This window comes from Brassica napus, chromosome C5 (assembly GCF_020379485.1).
Source record: "Brassica napus cultivar Da-Ae chromosome C5, Da-Ae, whole genome shotgun sequence".
Taxonomy (NCBI): Eukaryota; Viridiplantae; Streptophyta; class Magnoliopsida; order Brassicales; family Brassicaceae; genus Brassica; species Brassica napus.
In genome coordinates this window covers 42,479,681-42,499,265 of record NC_063448.1, presented here as the reverse complement: position 1 = coordinate 42,499,265, position 19,585 = coordinate 42,479,681, and the positions used below count along the sequence as shown (strand labels likewise).

Below are 19,585 nucleotides of genomic sequence, written 5' to 3'. Positions count from 1 at the left end.
TATTTTCATAAACAATTAAATAACAAAATAAATTATTAAAATAATATCTTAAGCAATAATTAATTTTCAAGAATAAATTTAATAAAATATTTATATAAATTAATTTTATTTAACTAAAATTTTATGTATTTTATATAAAGCAATCAAATTTAGAATAAGATATTTCATATTTAAATCAACTATTAATTTCAAAAAACATATATATATATATATATATATATATATATATATATATTTCAATAATATTTCAAAAATACAAAATTTAATAAAATGTTATTTAAATAACATTTAAATCAATAATTAATTTTAAAATGAAATTTACTAAAAACTTTATATAAATTCGGTTTAAATAAAACTATTTCAAAACTATAAATTTAATAAAACATATATTCAATAATATTTTAATCAAAACTTAATTTCAGATTTATTTAATTTAAGTTTTTATATATTTTATATGGCCTTCAGATTGAAAAATAATATATTTCATATTTTTACTATATATATTTGTAATTAAATTAACAATATATATATAAACTATAAATAATATTCTCTTTGTTTTATAAAAAGTAATTTTGACACTTTTTCTTGTTACGTAAAGAGTATCATTTAAGATTTCAATTCAGTCATATATATTCTAACTTTAATACTCCCTCCGTTTCTGAAAAAAGTGTCGTTGTAGAGAATTTTTTTCGTTACAAAATAAGTGTCGTTTTCGATTTTCAATGCAAAATTTATTAGTTTTATCTAGTAATTTATTTTTCTATTGGTTGAAATATGGTTAGGTGTATTGGTAATTGTGTTTTTATATAGGAAATGTACAAAATTAATTGTTTCCTTAATCCGTGTGCACAGACCCAAAACGACACTTAATATGAAACAGATGGAGTATTATTTATAAAATGCTTTGATTTTATAAATAATTTATCTTTCTTAAAATCTTTTGACTAAATAGATTTTTAATTAGGAGCATGAATGCACTCAGATCATTTTTAATCTTTGTGAAAAATATCAAGATTACATTCTTAGAAACGGAAGGATATACATTATGTTATATAAATTTGAAGATTTTATATTATATTTTTAATATAAATGTGTATGTGGACTACTAGCACTACTAGGACTACTTCGTACTACCTTGTATTACTTTGAACTACTATATATTATACATATTTTTAAGAACTTTATTTTTTTGGCTTATTATATATTTTTAGCAGATATAACTTATATATTTTGGATTATCTGTCCACATATGTGTTTAGATATAAAATTAGAGATGAAAATTTTAATATTTTTAAAGTTGTTTGAAAAATTATCACTTGATTTTTGTCTTATCATTTATTTTTAGAAGATATATATCATATATTATGTGATAATATGTCAATATATGTGTTTATTTGTCAAATTAGATATAAGATATTCTTAATTTCCCAAGTTGATAGAAAACTTCTCATTTCCATAGAAAACATTCATATACTTCCATATTAATGTCTTGATGAGAATGTCATAATGAAGTGAATAACAGAAAAAAAATATTTTTGAAAACAAATTATAGCAATGTGTTATATACAATTTAAAACTGTCTAAATACATTGGTATTACTAATAAATTTGATTTTTTGATGTTGTATTACTAAAAGATGTTGTAATTTGCAAAAATATTACTACGAAGAAGAAAATATTACTATCACCTTGAGTACTACTAAGTGTAAATATTCAAACATGTGTTCTCTCTCTTTTTAACAGGTTTTGATTGCTAATACCTCATCCTATGAGATTAGCATATTCAAATCAGAGATATACATATCTATTTTTAAATATGATTTAAAATATTTTTTACATTATTTTAATTTTATGTTCAATTAAATCAAATTTATATTAAAATATTAGTAAGAAAATAATAAAATCTAAAATAATGATAAATTTTATTTTAAATTATAATTTAAATTAAAAAGTTTTATACAGGAAAACACTAGTTACTAATAAATGTTGAAATTTGCAAAAATATTAATATAAACAAAGTAATATTAATACTACATTGGATACTTATTAACTGTAAATATAATATTAATTAAATACTTTTTCAGGCATGTGTGAAATATGTTTTTTTGGTCAAATGGTTGAATATGTTTATCAAGTTTTAAACATATACAAAAACCAAATTCCTTAAATAACATTCTTAAATAAGACAGCAATTTTTTAAGGCATATTCAACCATCTAAGCTTTTGTTTTAGACTTTTTCTTGGGTTCACCCCCTAGGGTGAACCTTTAGGTTCACCAACCAATAGAAAATTGTCATTTTAAATTTAGTATCTTTTAATTAAGGAAACAAAATAACTTGCCAAATTATATTATGCTTTTAAAATAAAAAATAAAAAATTAAATAAATAAAAATAACAATAGTTCTAAAAAAAGATTATTTAAAAAAAAATATTTATTTTTAAGATTTAGAGTTTAGTGTTTAAGATTTATAATTTAGAATTTATCCAAATGGTTAGTATTTTTCCAAGGGTTTAGGGTTTACCTAAGGGTTTGGGGTTTACCCAAGGGTTTAAGGTTTACCCAAGGGTTTAAGGTTTTCCCAAGGGTTTAGGGTTTAGGATTAGAGTTTAGGGTTTAGTGTTTTGTTGACAACATGTTTAGTGTTTTTCCAAGGGTTTAGGGGTTTACCCAAGGATTTAGGGTTTAGCCAAGGATTTAGGGTTTAGGATTTGAGTTTAGGGTTTAGTATTAGAGTTTAGGGTTTAGTGTTTTGTTGACAACATTATTTTTTTTTTGAATTCGTTTTTTATATATTATTTTTATTTATTTTTAAATTTTATTTTGAAAAAATAATATAATTTGCCAAGTTATTTGGTTTCCTTAATTAAAAGATACTAGATTTAAAATAACAATTTTCTATTGGTTGGTGAACCTTTAGGTTCACCCTAGGGGGTGAACCCAAGAATAACTCTTTGTTTTATGAGAAATTCTTGGGTTCACCCCCTAGGGTGAACCTCTAGATTCACCAACCAATAGTGTTTGAGTATTTGATATTTGATATCTTTTAAAAAAAGAAATAAAATTGAATATCCAAATTAGATTATATTTTTAAAATAAAATAATAAAAATACATAAAAATAGTAACAAAAAATAAATTAATTAATATTTTTAAATCTTCAGCAAAATACTAAATCCTATACCCTAAATCCTAAACCCTAAACCCTAAACGTTAAACCTTAAACTTTGGATAAACTCTAAACCGTTGGAAAATCTTAAACCCTAAATCATACATTAAAAACTAAATTTTACTAACACTAAACCCTAAATACTAATCACTAAACCCTAAACCCTTGGGTAAACCCTAAACCCTTGGGTAAATTCTGAATCCTTGGATAAATCATAAACTCTAGGGTTTAATTTTAAATATTTTTGATTTAGAATTTATGATTTATCCAAGGGTTCAGGGTTTATCCAAGGGTTTAGGGTTTAGTGATTAGGGTTTAGTGTTATTAAGATTTAGTTTTTAATGTATGATTAAGGGTTTAAAATTTTCCAATGGTTTACACTTTATCCAATATTTAAGGTTTATAATTTAGGATTTTGGAGTTTAGGATTTAGGGTATAGGATTTAGTATTTTGCTAAAAGTTTATCAATATTTATTTATTTATTTTTTGTAACTATTTTTATGTATTTTTATTGTTTTATTTTAAAAATATAATCTTATTTGGAAATTCAATTTTATTTCTTTTTTTAAAAGATATCAAATATAAAATACTCAAACACTATTGGTTGGTGAATCTAGAGGTTCACCCTAACCCAAGAATTTCTCTTGTTTTATGCTTCTTCTTTGGCCGATCATTAAATAATTACAGCTTTTGAGGAGCTCTATATCTCTAAGCACTTAGCAACCATTCTAAGTATTTGTTCACGTGAGCTTAAAATTCCACTAGGAGACTTGACCATCAGCAGGTAAAGATCTTATGCTTCCTGCACTGAAGACCAAATGAAGACCAAAACAAAACAAACCCGCCGACTTCAGTTTCTTCAAAACAAATCAAGACGACATTGATTTTACAAGTAAATCAAGACACGGTGACATTAAAACCAGAGAGACAAAAGAATGTCTTCACGATTTATTTTATCTTCTGTGTCTCAAACATTTACCAAAAAGATACGAACTTTATTATAAAAAACCCCTTGGTAAGGTCAGACCACAACAGAAATTGATTCTAGGACTAAGGCACCAAAAGATTAAAACTTTACTCAAAAAACAAGCAGGAAGAAGCTCGACAAGCTCATTAAGAGTAGCTCCTATACTACTCTTATCATCCACCTTACTACCCTTCTTAAAGTGAGGTAGAACTGATACCACTTTTCCACCTTCCTCGTGTATCAATTTGGCTGGCCATGTTCCAACATTCTCAAAACCCTGTCACACACCAGCCAAATCTCTCAACTCTCAGATAAACACAACATAAAGCTTTAGAGGTGAGGTAGCTTTACTTGAACTACAAATGTCAACCCCCTAATCGATTTTCCGTATTCAGCAAGAAGAGCTTCAGTGGCATAGACGACACCATGTTCGGATGTTCCGCCGTATGGAATGTCAGCTACATCCATCTTCCAATTCATGAGCTAAACTAGTGCATTGACTTCATCGAGATCAACCTTACAAAACCAAAAGTTCAAAACTTTGAGATGCTAAGAATCTCAAGATCCACGGAGATGATTGAAAGAGAGAGTAACCTCGGGGTGATATCTAATTCCTCCTTTCATGGGTCCACGAGCATTGTCGGGTTGAACCGTAAACCCGACGTAGGCAACAAGAGTTCATCGCCCTTGGGGATCCTGCACTTCACCTAAATCACAAAGTCAAGATTAGTACAGGAAACAGATACGAGAAGGAAAAAAAAAACAGAGAGCTTGAGATCAAGGTCAATCCTTTGTGGAGATGGAAATTTGGTTTCTTTGTGAAGATGAGATGATGCGAAAAAAGGATTTCAATCTCTTTGTTGGCAGCAGAGAAAAAGGAGAGAGAAGAAGAGACAATTTTTGTTTGAGAGATTGATGAGGACGAGGATGAGGAAGAGAACACGTGTTAAGGGGAGGAAGGTACCCGGATTAGATCCGATTGAGCTCGGATCGAATGGGTTAACTTAGGTTGGATCTGTAGATAAGCAAATTCATTAAGGGTATTTTTGCAGTTAGCCATGTTTTCAATTTAAAAATAAATGAAAAGAATTGATATATTATAAGTTGGTATTTAAGAAATTTTCAGAGAGTTTGTAGGGTGTATTAGAATATTGTCCATTTTAATATCGATCGACTGTGATTCATAAGTATCAGAAAAATATGAGTTGTTGCTATTTAATGTTCTTTCGTTTTCAGATATATACTTATTGCACTTTTTCCCATTTCCAGTTCCTTTGTGAGTTGTCGGACATTAGACCATGATTAACGGAAAGTTCTTATGATGAGATTCTTAGCGGAATATAAGAACCCGTTTCTTAACTTTTAACTAAAAAAGTTAAGAACCGGCTCTTAAATATCTTATTTAAGAGCCAGTTCTTAGCTTTTTTAATTAAAAATTAAGAGACATGTTCTTATATTCCGCTAAAAATCCATCCTAAGAACCTCCCATTAATCATGCTTTTAGTATCAGCAGGTCTAACAACCGTTTCTAGCTTGCGTTTTTAAAACAAACAAATATTAAAATAATGAAAAAGAACAAAAAAAGAGTAGATTGTATTCTTAAAGTGGAGCTTTGAAAAACCGCTTCTGATCTTCATGTGTCATTTGGCAACTTCTGATTGGTTTATTTTTCTAAGAAGAAATTAATTTTAATTCCAAAACTACACATGATTAAATTATTATTATTTTTGATATTAGAACCTGTTTTAAAATACTTGCCGATGGGGTTGCCCTAAGTAGGTTTGCCATTTCCGTGTATTTTAGCTTCATCTATATATATAAGTCCATGTCGAAATTTATTTATTTGCTGGAGTTCATATCAGATATAACTACGAGTATGTCTGAGTATGTCGGAATAGGATGATTAGACATTATCCCACACATTTTTTTACTACGGCAAGGTTTTGGAGAAAAGGAGGTTTTAGTTATTGTCGTGCCTCGTTGTCACATTGTTAATGTTACATCTATTTTGTTTAGGGTTTTATAAGTTAATTTTTTCACTTTGTGCATTGACAAATAGCCGATTGAAATAAATGATCAAAGAAACCATTGAATAAGGCTAGTATACTATAGCTCGATAAATTATTATTTTAACTAATTCGTTTATTTCTTAAGAGCTCGATAATAATGACAACGTAATGACACAAAATGATGGAATGAATGACTTAATTTAGTTGAAATCGTTTTTTAGTGTTTTTTGTAATACGTTGCCATGCATTGCACTCCATCCTTTAACGTTACACATATAGATCTCATCATGGAAGTCCACTGGCGCCGTAACCACCACCAGCACCCGCTCCACCACCGAATCCACCACCTGCTCCTCCTCCAAATCCACCACCGGCTCCACCTCCACCTCCGAGTCCACCTCCACCACCAGCTCCACCTCCAAATCCACCACCAGCACCTCCACCAGCACCACCTCCAGCTCCTCCGCCAAATCCTCCTCCTGCTCCACCACCAGCTCCTCCACCTAAACCACCGCCACCTCCAGCTCCTCCACCTAAACCACCACCGCCTCCAGCTCCTCCACCTAAACCGCCACCAGCTCCTCCGCCAAGGCCGCCTCCTCCGCCAAGACCACCTCCTCCACCAAGGCCGCTTCCTCCACCAAGGCCGCCTCCTCCACCAAGGCCGCCTCCTCCTCCAAGGCCACCGCCTCCACCAAGACCACCGCCTGGATGGTGGAAGAACGTCTTTTGATCCTCGAGACCACTCTTAAGCTTCCTGTTAGGGACACTAGCAAATGAAGTGAGAGCTAAAGAACCGACAAGTAAGGCAACAAGAAGCATTGACTTGGAAGCCATTTTGAACTTTGTGTTTTGTGTATGTGATGATGAGGAACTCTATCCGCTGAATAGGCCTTTATATAGATCATGTAGCTAGAGATGAAGAATTTAAAAATTAAATAAAAGGTGAGAATAGTAAAGATTTAGAGTGAATAATGATCATCATTAATTCATCTGCCCATCTAATTCATGTTGGCAAATTTAATGCAATCCCTAACTACCAAATCTTGACTAACTAGTCACTCACCCACATGTAGTAGACCCCTTCTTCAGTCTTTGTGCTAGTACTACTTAACACCATGGTACTAACTTTCTTGCCTTTCACATATAAATTTGTCTATAGGGTTCTTTGATGCGTCCGAGTTTTTAATTATTCTATGTTCAGAGTTATTAAATGTCTTCTTAACATGTTTATTATATTTGGTAGTATCCATATTATACATGTGTTTATACATTGTAATCTTGACGGTATTTCTTTTGGGGAATTTGCCAAATATAACCGAAAACTTGATTCTAACTCCAAAACTATCTCAAATTTGAATGAAATGCAAAAATAACTCAAAATGCTAGTGAAATTACAACCGGCTCTTTATGACCAAACAAAAAACCATAATTCATTTTTATGAATATAACTCCGTAAAGTCTTCTGAGATTTTGCAAGTCTTCGGAGATTCTGTAAGTCTTCAGAGATTCTGTAAGTCTTCTCATATAGCAGATCTTAAACTTTTTTTTTATAAAGTTTGTAAAAAATATTTTGATAGGGAAAAAAATTGAAATCATATAAATATAAACAGTTGTAAGTGATATAAATTAAAATATAATAAATTTGAATTATTTTCAATATAGATGAGTGAAAGTAGTGAGTCATGATATTTCTTGGTTTAGGATTTGATAACATATGTTGTAGTATTGTATGTATTCTTGGGTTAGATTTTGGAAGCTTAACATTTTTTTTGAAAAATTAAATTTTGACATATATGTGTTTAGTTTTGTGTATATTAAACACTTTTTATTTTCAATGAAGTGTTTGTTTCTATTTAATTAGTTATTTGAGTTTAAGATTTATATTTAGGGTCTAGACGACTTCCAGGAAGTATTATGGTGATTAGTATTTTATCACTTAGAAGACTTTCAGGGAAGTCTTCTAACTCCCGCTAAAAATATTTTAGTTTCTAGAAGATTTTCAAGTAAGTCTTCTAGGCTGTTTTCTATTAGAAGACTTAATTCAAAGTCTTCTGAATCGAAAAACTTTAACCTTGTTGGAATTTTTGTATCCCTTTATAAAGAAAATTACACATTTTATTTCTTCCTCTTAAATGACTGCAACAAAAATGTAATGTTTCTCATTCTAAAACCCTCCAACCTCTCTCTAATCCCTTTGAACTTAAAAACACCAAACTTTATACCAATTTATAGTTATTTCATGTCTTCTCACTGATTTATGTTGTTTTTGCAGGTTTTTCATTACATGGTTCTCATCTTCCACTCCTTTAAAGGTAGATCTATAAATCATATTTTCTTATTTGGTAACCTATTGTTGCTTAAAGCTCTTATATTTTGAAAACTCTTTTGGTTGTTTTAAGCTCTTACCTTATTTTTGAAGTTTTTCTATGTTTTGAAGTCATTTGAATGCTTTTGGATATGCTGATTTTTCAGATCTGAAACAGATGTGAAAGTCTTCTAACATTTAATGCACTAGAAAACTTCCTGAAAGTCTTCTGGATGACTTCTTGCGGAGTCTTCTCTCATGTCTCTTCTTTTTTTGTAATTACTAATATTTTGTTTTCTTTTATAAAAGATATCGAATATGAAACAACACAATCATATTGGTTGGTGAACCTAGAGGTTCACCCTAGGGGGTGAACCCAAGAATAAGCCAAGTTTATATGTCTAGTTTTTCTTCGTTTGGTAACATCTGGTTGCTTAAAACTCTTATCTTTTTCGTAATTTATCTTTTTTTTTTGTAAACACCAAACTTTATATCAATTTATCATTTTTTTTATCTCATGTCATTCTCACTAATTCATCTTGTTTTGTTGATTTTTCATTATATGGTTCTTATCTTCCACTCCTTTAATGGTAGATCTATAAATCATATTAGTCTTATTTGGTAACCTCTTGTTGCTTAAAGCTCTTACTTTTTGAAAATTCTTTTGGTTGTTTTAAGCTCTTATCTTATTTTTGAATTTTTTCTATGTTTTGAAGCTATTCGAATGCTTTTGGATATGCAGGTTTTTCAGATCTAAAACAGACTTGGAAGACTTTCAGAGGAGTCTTTTTTCAGTCTTTTAACATTTAATACACTAGATGACTTTCTGGAAGTCTTCTCCCATGTCAAATGGAGTTTAAACTTGTCTTTGTAGAGGAATGAACTATAATAATTTTGTTTATGGTCAGTTTTGTAATTTGTATTTGTAGTTGTGAATTCTTTTGTAAATTTGAAAAAATATTAATGAAAAAATTTGGTAAATATGTTCATGTCTACAATATTAATTATCTTGCCAAAAATACTTAACACTATTGAAATTATTGATACAACTTCAATAGCAAATAACACAAAAAAATAGTCAAATTTACTACAACTAATAGAGAAAACTTCTCAAGAAAACTTAGTCAAATTCACAAAAAATCAAACATTACATTAGTTCAAACCTATAACAGTTTCACTAGAAGTTTTCTGGGAAGTCTTCCGGAAGACTTTTCAGAAGACCTAAATTTCAAGCGAAAAATTTAAATATAAGGGGAAAATTTAAGAGGAAAATTAAAATTTAAGCGGAAAACTCAAATTTTAAGTGAAAATTAAAATTTCAAATGTCCTGAAAGTTAAAAAGTATATCTTATAATCTAAGAAGACACATTAAACCATATGATTTGATATTCTTGAAGTTAGTTAACACTTTTGAAAGCTAAAAAATATATATCTTAAAGTTGAAAATACAAGTTTTACTAAAATTAATGTAGAAGACTTATGGGGAAATCTTCTTTCATTAGCTAGAAACATTAATAAGCATGAATATTGTTAACCTCATAATTATCACCAATTAAGTTATGAATTTCATTCAGGAGCCCCAATATTGACTAATATACATGAATTAACAAGAAAATGTTTAAAAATCTTTATAGTTTTAGAGAAAATGAAATTTTATTAAACGTTAACGTAGACGACTTCCACATAAGTCTTCTGGTCCATGCATAGGTTAGTTTGCAATTGACTTTATGTGTCAAAATTTTGATTTTTCCTAGATGACTTACATGGAAGTCATCTAGGATAAACATGTTAGTTTTGCATTTGACCGGATTGTGTCAGAAATTTGATTTTTCCTAGACGACTTACACAGAAGTCATCCAATAGAAAAATAAAATTTAAATATTTTTTTTATACAACTTTCATGTAAGTCGTTTCAGGTTACTTTTACAATTGAAAAATAAACTTAAATATTTTATTTTATCCGGACGACCATTTTATTTTATCTGGACGACTTCTATGTAAGTCTTCCAGCAGACGACTCACATGTAAGTCTTCTGTAATAACCAATGTTTGACCAAAATCTCGGAATAAAATCCTAGAAGACTTCCATGTCAATCGTCCACCGGAAGACTGACATGGAAATCGTCCAGATAAAATTAAATATTTAAATTTTATTTTTCAATTGCAAAAGTAACCTGAAACGACTTATTTGGAAGTCATCTAGTAAAAATTAAATATTTTATTTTTACTTTTCTCTTGGATGACTTCCGTGTAAGTCGTCTAGGAAAAGTTACATTTCTGACACAATCCGGTGAGATGCAAAACTAATTTGTTTATCCTAGACGACTTACCGGAAAGTCTTCTCTATTTTTTTTAAGCAAAGAAAAACGGAAGACTTCGAGAGAAGTCGTCTTTAAAAGACACACATAAAGTCAATTGTGAAACTAACCTATGCATTGACTAGAAGACTGAAATGGACTTTTCAAGGGTCCTAATTCAAATCATGTAGTATTTAAGATGTCAATCTATTTCTAAGTATTTTGATGCAAAGAGAAAGCAAGTTCAAACTTAATCTAAGTGCATTCAGTTCAATGAAGTGGTTTGATTAAGGCCATGTTCGTTTAAGTGTCGCGCGACCTGCGACCTGCGACTAAGATTACGTTCGTTTACGTGTCGCGCGACTTGCGACTTGCGACCTGCGACTAAACCTGCGACCTGCGATTAAAACTATGTTCGTTTACGTGTCGCGCGACCTGCGATCTGCGACCTGCGACCAGTCGCGCGATCAAAATTTTCTTAATTTTTAGTCGCTATTTTTTCGGGCGACTTAAATGGGAACCGCGACTGGTCGCGCGATTAGTCGCGCGACATCAAAACGAACAACAACCTGCGACTTGCGACTTGCGACCAATCGCAGGTCGCATGTTACGCGACAGCAAAACGAACAACAACCTGCGACCTGCGATCAGTCGCAGGTCGCATGTCGCAGGTCGCAGGTCGCGCGACATGTAAATGAACACGGCCTAAACTAACAAGGTTCTAACACAACTAACTAGCAACTTTCAATCAAATGGATAAAGGAGAAATCATGGTCATATGATTTTGATTTCAGATGACTAAGATTTAATCTAAAATGACAATGTTTCAATCAACACATTCCCCTAAGTCTAGATAGCAATTCTAAGCAAGTTCTTTTCTAAGACAAAAGCTCATTTACTCTCATTGATCAAACGTCAAATTCCTTTGGTTTGTGTCAATCAAGCAATCATTAAGAACAGATCATTCAACTTTCTAAACTCCCCTAACATCAAATCCTTTTGGTAGGGTAAGTTAAGAGCATGTTGAGTTGGCTCAGACATTTCATCGAACAACTTCCGGGCAATGAAATGTCTAGAGTTCTAATCTAAAATGGCCAACTCTAGATTAGCGTTAAGATCACTCAATCAAGCAAGGAAACATATTAATGTACTCTAAAACATTCTAGATCATCACTTAATCATCCTAATCATTCTAGCCCATAAATCCAAAGATGACTGCTCACTCATTATCATGGTAGACACTAAATCATTAGTTGATCTAAGTCTAAACATGATTAATGATCAAAGCAATCAAGCAATCACAAAAGATAATGATCAAGATTAGATCTTTCACTCCAAAGTGGTCTTTGATTTGATAGATAATAAGTTAAGTCCTAATTTTAGGTTTAGAGAATATTTATAGGACCTCTAAAAACCTAGTGGGCCTCAAAAACAAGTCTGAGAAGGTCCAGCAAAACATGAAAAATCGACCAAATATAAATCTTGCGCGCGGGTTCGTGACCCCGCTTTGGTGGGTTGCTCCAGCTTCGCAGCGGGATCGCTACCTCGCTCCGGGACGTCGCTCTGACTTCCTTCGCACTCCATGGATTTGACACGCGACGTACCCACCTCGCTCCGTCTTGGTCGCTCCGTTTCTCGAAAGTTGTCGACGGGTTGTTGGGCCCAGAGCGGGTACGCTACCTCGCTGCGAGAGGTCGCTCTGGCACAGAGCGGGTGTCATACCTCGCTCCAGTTGGTCGCTCTACACTTCACTCGTCCAGAGCGGGTGCATCAGGTCGCTTTAGAACTTCGTTCCAATTCCCATTTCGCCAAGATGATCATTTTCTACTCCTTAAAATCCCAAATGTCTCCAAATACCTCCAAAAACTCTAAGGGATGTTCCAACACCTAATAAAGACTTATGTATGTAATATGGAACCTAAAGGATGCCTAGATTTAATCTAGATGATCAAAATGTGCAAGAATGAATGACTAAAACAATGCAAATATGCAAGATATCAACTCCCCCACACTAGTCCTTTGCTTGTCCATAAGTAAAATTTCAAGAGCTAGAGGGAGAGAGGTTTGAAGGTGGGAGCTCATAGCCAAAAGAACACTTTCTAGCCATCAACCTAACATCCCAAAGAAAACATAGCTAATAGCATGAACAACTTTCTTAGTGCACTCTAGCTTCTCAAGGCCTATCAAGACTCTTTTGTCTCTACACAAGGCACATTGCCATTCAACCAACAAGTTCCTTAGCAAAATCTCACATTCATTCACACACACACACAAGGTGAATTCTTGCAAATGGATATTTGATCTCAATCATTTGGCTTGGTGAGAAAAGGTGGTCTAATGTGAAGAAAAATGGGTTTCAATTGCATCATTTATAGTGGCGCACACTCAAGAATAGGAGCACGATCATTATGCAAATTTATCTAAGAAAATGAGCAATTCATGCATACAATGCTTGTTCTCATCAGTCTACCCCTTTCCTAAGTAGCTTTAAGTTCTACCCTTCTTTTCTTTCTTTCTCAGACCCAAAATACTCTCACTTTCATCTCTCACCCAAAGAACTCTCCTTTCTTTCCTTTGATTTAACCAACTAGGGACTTGTTCTTTTGAATTTAAACTTTAAACTTAGCTCTCTTCTTTTCTTTTCCCCAAACACTTTGATTCTTTTTTTTTTTTTAGGAGGGGGTTCTATTGATAATCTAGAGCTTTTCCTTTCTAACTTTCTTTGTCCCTAGGGGTTTCTTACTTTAAACACTCTTTTTGGTTCATCTCTTTCACTCAATCTCTCTCATTCCCAAGATCAAAAGAATTTAAGCTCACAAACCAAAAAACCATCCTAGAGGCTAACTCAAATGAAGTCCTAATGCTAGCCAAAGATGAGAACAACCCCATTGCCGCTCCTAATACTCTCAAGATTTTGCACATGACATGCTATCAATAAAAGACCTCACTCAAGCAAATTAATGTTGGCTTCAAAGAATGGTGAGGGTTAATGGGTATGGAGTGCCATTTGGGTTAACAAAGATTGGTACAAAGGAGAAAGATAACCCAAATGTGTATAATATCCATGATCAAGTATGCAAATATCCATATGCAAGAGAAATTAAGTTCATTAAGCCTTAGTTCATTTGGAGTTGGTTTCAAAAACAATGTCAATCATCAAGCAAGCAACATGTTTCAAGAAGAGTTTTCAAGGCTCGAAGGTTACAAGCTTTTTCAAGAGATGCTTAAGCTACTTGATATGTTTAGCTAGGATGTCAAATTGAGTTCTAGACATTTGTTCTTTACAAGGTTTCTCCCTATTCATGAATGCAACCGATATGCTCTAGACTCAATCCTAAGAATGCAAGTAATGCAATTACATGCTTTTTTTTGTGTGTTTTCAAATTTTTCAAAATTTTTTTTGGTTTTTCTATGCAAATATGTACGTACAATGCAAGACTCAATGCAATATCATCAAAGTAAACATGATCAAATACTTGGTACTTCCCCCAAACTTAGTTCACACAGTCTCTGTGTTAGTAAATTGAAAGAGATACCCAAAAGAAAGAATAAATACAAAGAATAATTGGTATATACAATGGAAAGGTTGGAGTGGTACCTCAAGCGGAGAGTGGAGAAGGGGGATCTTTCCCACTCTCAAGAGTGATGGTGAGGACTTGAGAGAGAAACTCTTGAAGCTTAATTGGATCATCTTGGAGCTGTGGAGGGATGATGGCCTTTGCACTTGAGAATGGTGTAGACTTTCCCTTGCATTTGATCTTGTATTCAATAGCTCCATCCTTGAACTTCATTGGGTGAAGAGTGAGAGTGTGTGGCATCATATCAAGAGGTGGAGGGTGAGGTTCTTTCATCATCTTCTTCTTGCCATGAGCAGCCTTTGTGGCTCTACTCACCTTTTCCTTTGTAGCACTTTTCATGTGCTCATCACACATCTCTTTAGAGGACTCTCCATCAAGACATTCTTTTCTACCAACGACCATTTCATCCTTGATCTTTTCAAGGGAAGGTTCTCCACAATACTCAAAATTCATCATTGGAGACTTGATTGGGTAGGAGACAACTTTGTTCACATTGAGAAGTGTGACCTTCTTGTTGGAAAAGTCAATGCAAGCTCCTACTGTTGTGAGAAATGGTGTGCCAAGGATCAATGAGACTCTTTTCTCAGTTGCCATCTTCAAAACAGTGAGATCAATAGGGATGATGCAGTCTCCAATCTTCATAGGGTAGTCTTTGATTAAGCCTAATGGAGTTGTTGAAGAAGAGTCTCCAAACATGAGTGAAGATGTGATCTCCATTGATATCACATTCACACTTGCACCAGAATCAACAAGAGCATCATCAAGTATAAACTTACCAAGGGAGCAAGACAAGGTGAATTTCACTTGGGTTTCTAGTTTTGGAATAAACTTTAGTGTGACTGGTGGATCAAGCTGCATAGTAGAGATGTTTAGGAGCTCTCCTACTTCTTCTTTGTGAGATAGAATGTCCTTGATGAGCATCATTTGGACATGAGCATCATGCATATTTGATATCTGTGGAAGCTTGACTCCTACATCTCCAATGTCTTTTCTGAACTTGGAGATCACTTTCTTTTGAGCTTTAGTGAGGAACCTTTGTGAAAATGGGAGCTTGTCATAAGGTGATTGCTCAACCACATGAGCTTCTTCTAGCTGAACCTCCTTCAATTGCGTGACAGCTTTCCCAATAACCGGTTTCTCAGTCTTGTGTCTAACTGGTTGCAAAACCTTTCCCTCAACCTTCTTTACAGTTTGTATCTCAACCCTTTCCACAATCTTGTGTTCAACCTTCTCCACAATATGTGCTCCACAATATGTGCTTCATCCTTGGCAACAACTTCCTCTTTCTCATGATCACTCAACTCAATCTCAGAAGTAGTAGAGAGGATAACATTGCAATACTCTTTGGGATTATGCTCTGATTTTCCTGGTAGAGATCCCATTGAGCTCTTGGAGGTTGAAGGCATAGAGGCAAACTGATTCTCCAAAGCCTTGAAGTGAGAGGAGAATTGTAGGAAATTGTTGTTGAGGTCATTGTAGCTTCCATCAACTTTGGTGTGAAGGTTCTTCAGTTCATATCAAACGTGCTTCTCACTTCTAGTTTGGGACTCCAAGATTTGTTTCAACATTGCATTAGTGCTACTCTCTTGTGGAGCAAAGGTAGAAGATACGGGTTGGCCTTGTATAGACTAATTTCCTTTGGAGGAGAGACCTTGAGAGTAGTTTTGTCTAGCTTGGTAACCACCTTGTTGGTTGTTGTAGAAGGGCTTTTATTGGTAGTTGTTGTACTGAAAGTTAGACTTCTTCTTGTACCATGTCCCATTAGCATTTACAAAACAAAGCTCTTCTTGACCTTCTAGACCATCAACTTCATTAAGCACAGGAATCCCTTCTTGTTTCTGCTCACCAACAAAGTTCACCTTCTCTTGTTTAGCTCTATCCAAGAGAAGCATATCCATCTTGTCTTGTTGAGCCTTTAACTCTCTCTTGGTGTGCGTATTATCACCTCCACTGCCTATGTTGCTTCTATCATGCTCATCACTGTGGACTGAATCACTCTTAGCCATATTCTCTACAAGCTCCAAAGCATCTGCTTCACTTCTCCCCAAGAAGAAACTATTGCTAGCAGTATCAAGCTGGCTTCTAAACTTGGGCAAAGCACCTCTGTAGAAAGTACTAAGCAAACTCTCCATGTTGAAGCCACGATGAGGACATTGAGAGATGTAGCTGTTGAACCTTTCCCATGCTTCTCCAAAGCCTTCAAGATTCCTTTGATGAAATCCAAAGATTTGATTCCTTAGTTTAGCAGTTCTTGAAGTAGAGAAGAACTTGTTGAGGAAAGCTTTCTTGCATTCATCCCATGTGGTGATTGAGTCTCTTGAAAGGCTCTTCTCCCATGTGTGAGCTTTGTCTCCCAAAGAGAATGGAAGCAACCTTAGCTTGAATGCATCTTCAGAGACACCATTGATCTTTGTTGTTCCACACAGCTTATCAAAGTTATCCAAGTGGTCTAGTGGATCCTCCAAGGCAAGACAATGGTATTTGTTGCTCTGGATCATGTTTATCAAGCTTGACTTGATCTCAAAGTTGTTGTTTTCCATAGCTGGTGCTCTGATTCCAGCTCTATGCCCATGGATATTGGGCTCATCATGGGTGCCAATAGCTCTAGCTTGGCGATGTGGGTGTTGTGGCCTAAGGTTGGCAGCTCCTTGGCCAATGCCCTCTCCATCTTGAGGCTGATTCTGATGTTGATCCATCACAAACCCCAATCTGTCTAGGTGAGCATGTTGCTCTTCTTCTCCTTGCAATCTTCCTTTCAAGTGCTCTAATGTCTTCAACTCTTGGAACTAGATCTGTTGGGCCTCTGCTCCGCAAGTTTATGCACCTGCGATACAAAAGAGCTAGGAGAAAGTATCAGTACTAGATATAATAATAATAAGACTTAGTCTCAAGTAAGGACCAAATCTCAATGTCAAAATCAACTTAGAATTGGCAACAGCGCCAAATTTGAAATGGACTTTTCAAGGGTTCTAATTCAAATCATGTAGTATTTAAGATGTCAATCCATTTCTAAGTATTTTGATGCAAAGAGAATGCATGTTAAAACTTAATCTAAGTGCATTCAGTTCAATGAAGTGGTTTGATTAAACTAACAATGTTCTAACACAACTAACTAGCAACTTTCAATCAAATGGATAAATGATGAATCATGGGCATAGGATTTTGATTTCAGATGACTAAGATTTAATCTAAAACTAGACCCTGACCCGCGCGCTAGCGCGGATATGAATTTTCAGTTTTTAAATATTTGTTTTATTAAATGATGTATTTGTAATATTCGTTCATATTATATTCATTAAGTAAATATTTTTTTGCATCTTAAACTATCTATTTTTTTACGAATGTGTGATATCATATAAAAATATATAAAAAATGAGTATATAGAGTTAATTAGATAATTGTAAAAACAGAAATTTTTCTTTTGTGTGCGATATCATATAAATAATGATCCGCCCAGTTAACAAAAATCATGATTTTTTTTATGTGTAATTTTTTTTATTTTGACCATTTCCTTAAAACTATATTAAATTTTACATATTTTAATTAGAATATTTTTAATATCTTTACCTTTTTATTTGAAATGCAACTCAATATTTTTAAAAAAATTATAACAAAATATTTAAAATTTTTTTTTTGAATTTGTTTGAAAAATATGAAAAAGTACATTTTAAATTAAAATTTTCCTAAAATATGATAAGTTTTGAAGTAAACGAAAACTAAAATTATGTCAAAAATAAGTATATTCAATGATAATAACAATTTAAATTGATTATTTTTACAAAAATACATTTATAAAAATATTGTTTGAAAGAAAATTCATTTATCTATCAAATATAAAATGAAAATATTATAATTAAAAAAAAATATTATAATTAAATAATAAAAAATATAAATAAAAACCATAAATTTAGCAAATGACAACTGAGTTATATTATGCTAAAATTTTCTTTCTAACAATTTAGCAAATGACAAATGAGTTATGAGCAAATAATACCATATAAGTTTTAAAAACATAGCCATTCTTAAATATTTTTTGAATAAATAATTATTTTTAAATTTAATCAACTGAAAATAATATCCGTACAATTGTGTGACTCAAATTCTAGTTTTATTGATGCATGTTATATATTAGTGTTGCATGTTTTAGGTAACATTTTAATGATGCACGTTTTATAAAATCTCTATTATTAAAATTATGCACGTAAAGATAACTCATGAGTTTTTTTGGTTGATTAAATGCCATTATGTCCAAATTTATTTAAGGATATTTCATTAAGGTAACTGAAAAAGACAAACAATAAAATAAGAAGGTTAAATTCATTTAAGCATATTTCATTAATGTAACTGAAAAGACAAGTAATAAATTAGGCTATTTTATTTGTTTTAGGATATTTCATAAATGCAACTGAAAAAGATAAGTTAAAAAATAGGGAGTTTAATTAATGGAGTAAGAACATTTTCAAATGAGTACTTCTCTTTTAATAATATAGATGGCAATGTTTCAATCAACACATTCCCTTAAGTCTAGATAGCAATTCTAAGCAAGTTCTTTTCCAAGACAAAAGCTCATTTACTCTCATTGATCAAACATCAAATTCCTTTGGTTTGTGTCAATCAAGCAATCATTAAGAACAAATCATTCAAATTTCTAAACTCCCCTAACATCAAATCCCTTTGGTAGGGTAAGTTAAGAGCATGTTGAGTTGGCTCAGACATTTCATCGAACACCTTCCGGGCAATAAAATGTCTAGAGTTTTAATCTAAAATGGCCAACTCTAGATTAGCGTTAAGATCACTCAATCAAGAAAGGAAACATATTAATATACTCTAAAACATTCTAGATCATCACTTAATCATCATAATCATCCTAGCCCATGAATCCAAAGATGACCACTCACTCATTATCATGGTAGACACTAAATCATTAGTTGATCTAAGTCTAAACATGATTAATGATCAAAGCAATCAAGAATCACAAAAGATAATAATCAAGATTAGATCTTTCACTCCAAAGTGGTCTTTGATTTGATAGATAATAAGATAAGTCCTAATTTTAGGTTTAAATAGTATTTATAGGAGTTCTAAAAACCTAGTGGGCTTCAAAAACAAGTCTGAGAAGGCCCAGCAAAACATGAAAAATCGACCAAATATAAATCTTGCGCGCGGGTTCGTGACCCCGCTTTGGTGGGTCGCTCCAGCTTCACAGCGGGATCGCCACCTCGCTCCGGGATGTCGCTCTGGCTTCCTTCGCACTCCATGGA

At 32.8% G+C, this 19,585-nt stretch overlaps 2 protein-coding genes, 1 long non-coding RNA gene and 1 other non-coding gene across 4 annotated transcripts; 1 reads left to right on the top strand and 3 right to left on the bottom strand.

The window, feature by feature from the left end:
- Nucleotides 1-4,091: 4,091 nt before the first annotated feature.
- Nucleotides 4,092-5,114, bottom strand: LOC106432341. Its single transcript, XR_001286397.3, has 3 exons — nt 4,727-5,114; nt 4,484-4,648; nt 4,092-4,409 (listed from the first exon to the last, which is right to left on the bottom strand). It is a non-coding gene; the product is annotated as an uncharacterized LOC106432341 (long non-coding RNA).
- A 1,139-nt stretch (nt 5,115-6,253) lies between these two features.
- Nucleotides 6,254-7,028, bottom strand: LOC106432359 (glycine-rich protein 5-like). Its single transcript, XM_013873193.3, has one exon. It carries the CDS (start codon nt 6,976-6,978, stop codon nt 6,427-6,429), a length of 552 nt encoding a protein of 183 aa, XP_013728647.2. The 5' UTR covers nt 6,979-7,028; the 3' UTR covers nt 6,254-6,426.
- A 7,317-nt stretch (nt 7,029-14,345) lies between these two features.
- On the bottom strand, nt 14,346-17,020 carry LOC125587273. Its single transcript, XM_048757504.1, has 3 exons — nt 16,097-17,020; nt 15,602-15,829; nt 14,346-15,551 (listed from the first exon to the last, which is right to left on the bottom strand). The coding sequence occupies exons 1-3, from the start codon at nt 17,018-17,020 to the stop codon at nt 14,346-14,348; spliced, it is 2,358 nt and encodes a 785-aa protein (XP_048613461.1).
- On the top strand, nt 16,461-16,567 carry LOC125588082. The gene has a single exon (XR_007324478.1). It is a non-coding gene; the product is annotated as a small nucleolar RNA R71 (small nucleolar RNA).
- Nucleotides 17,021-19,585: the final 2,565 nt, after the last annotated feature.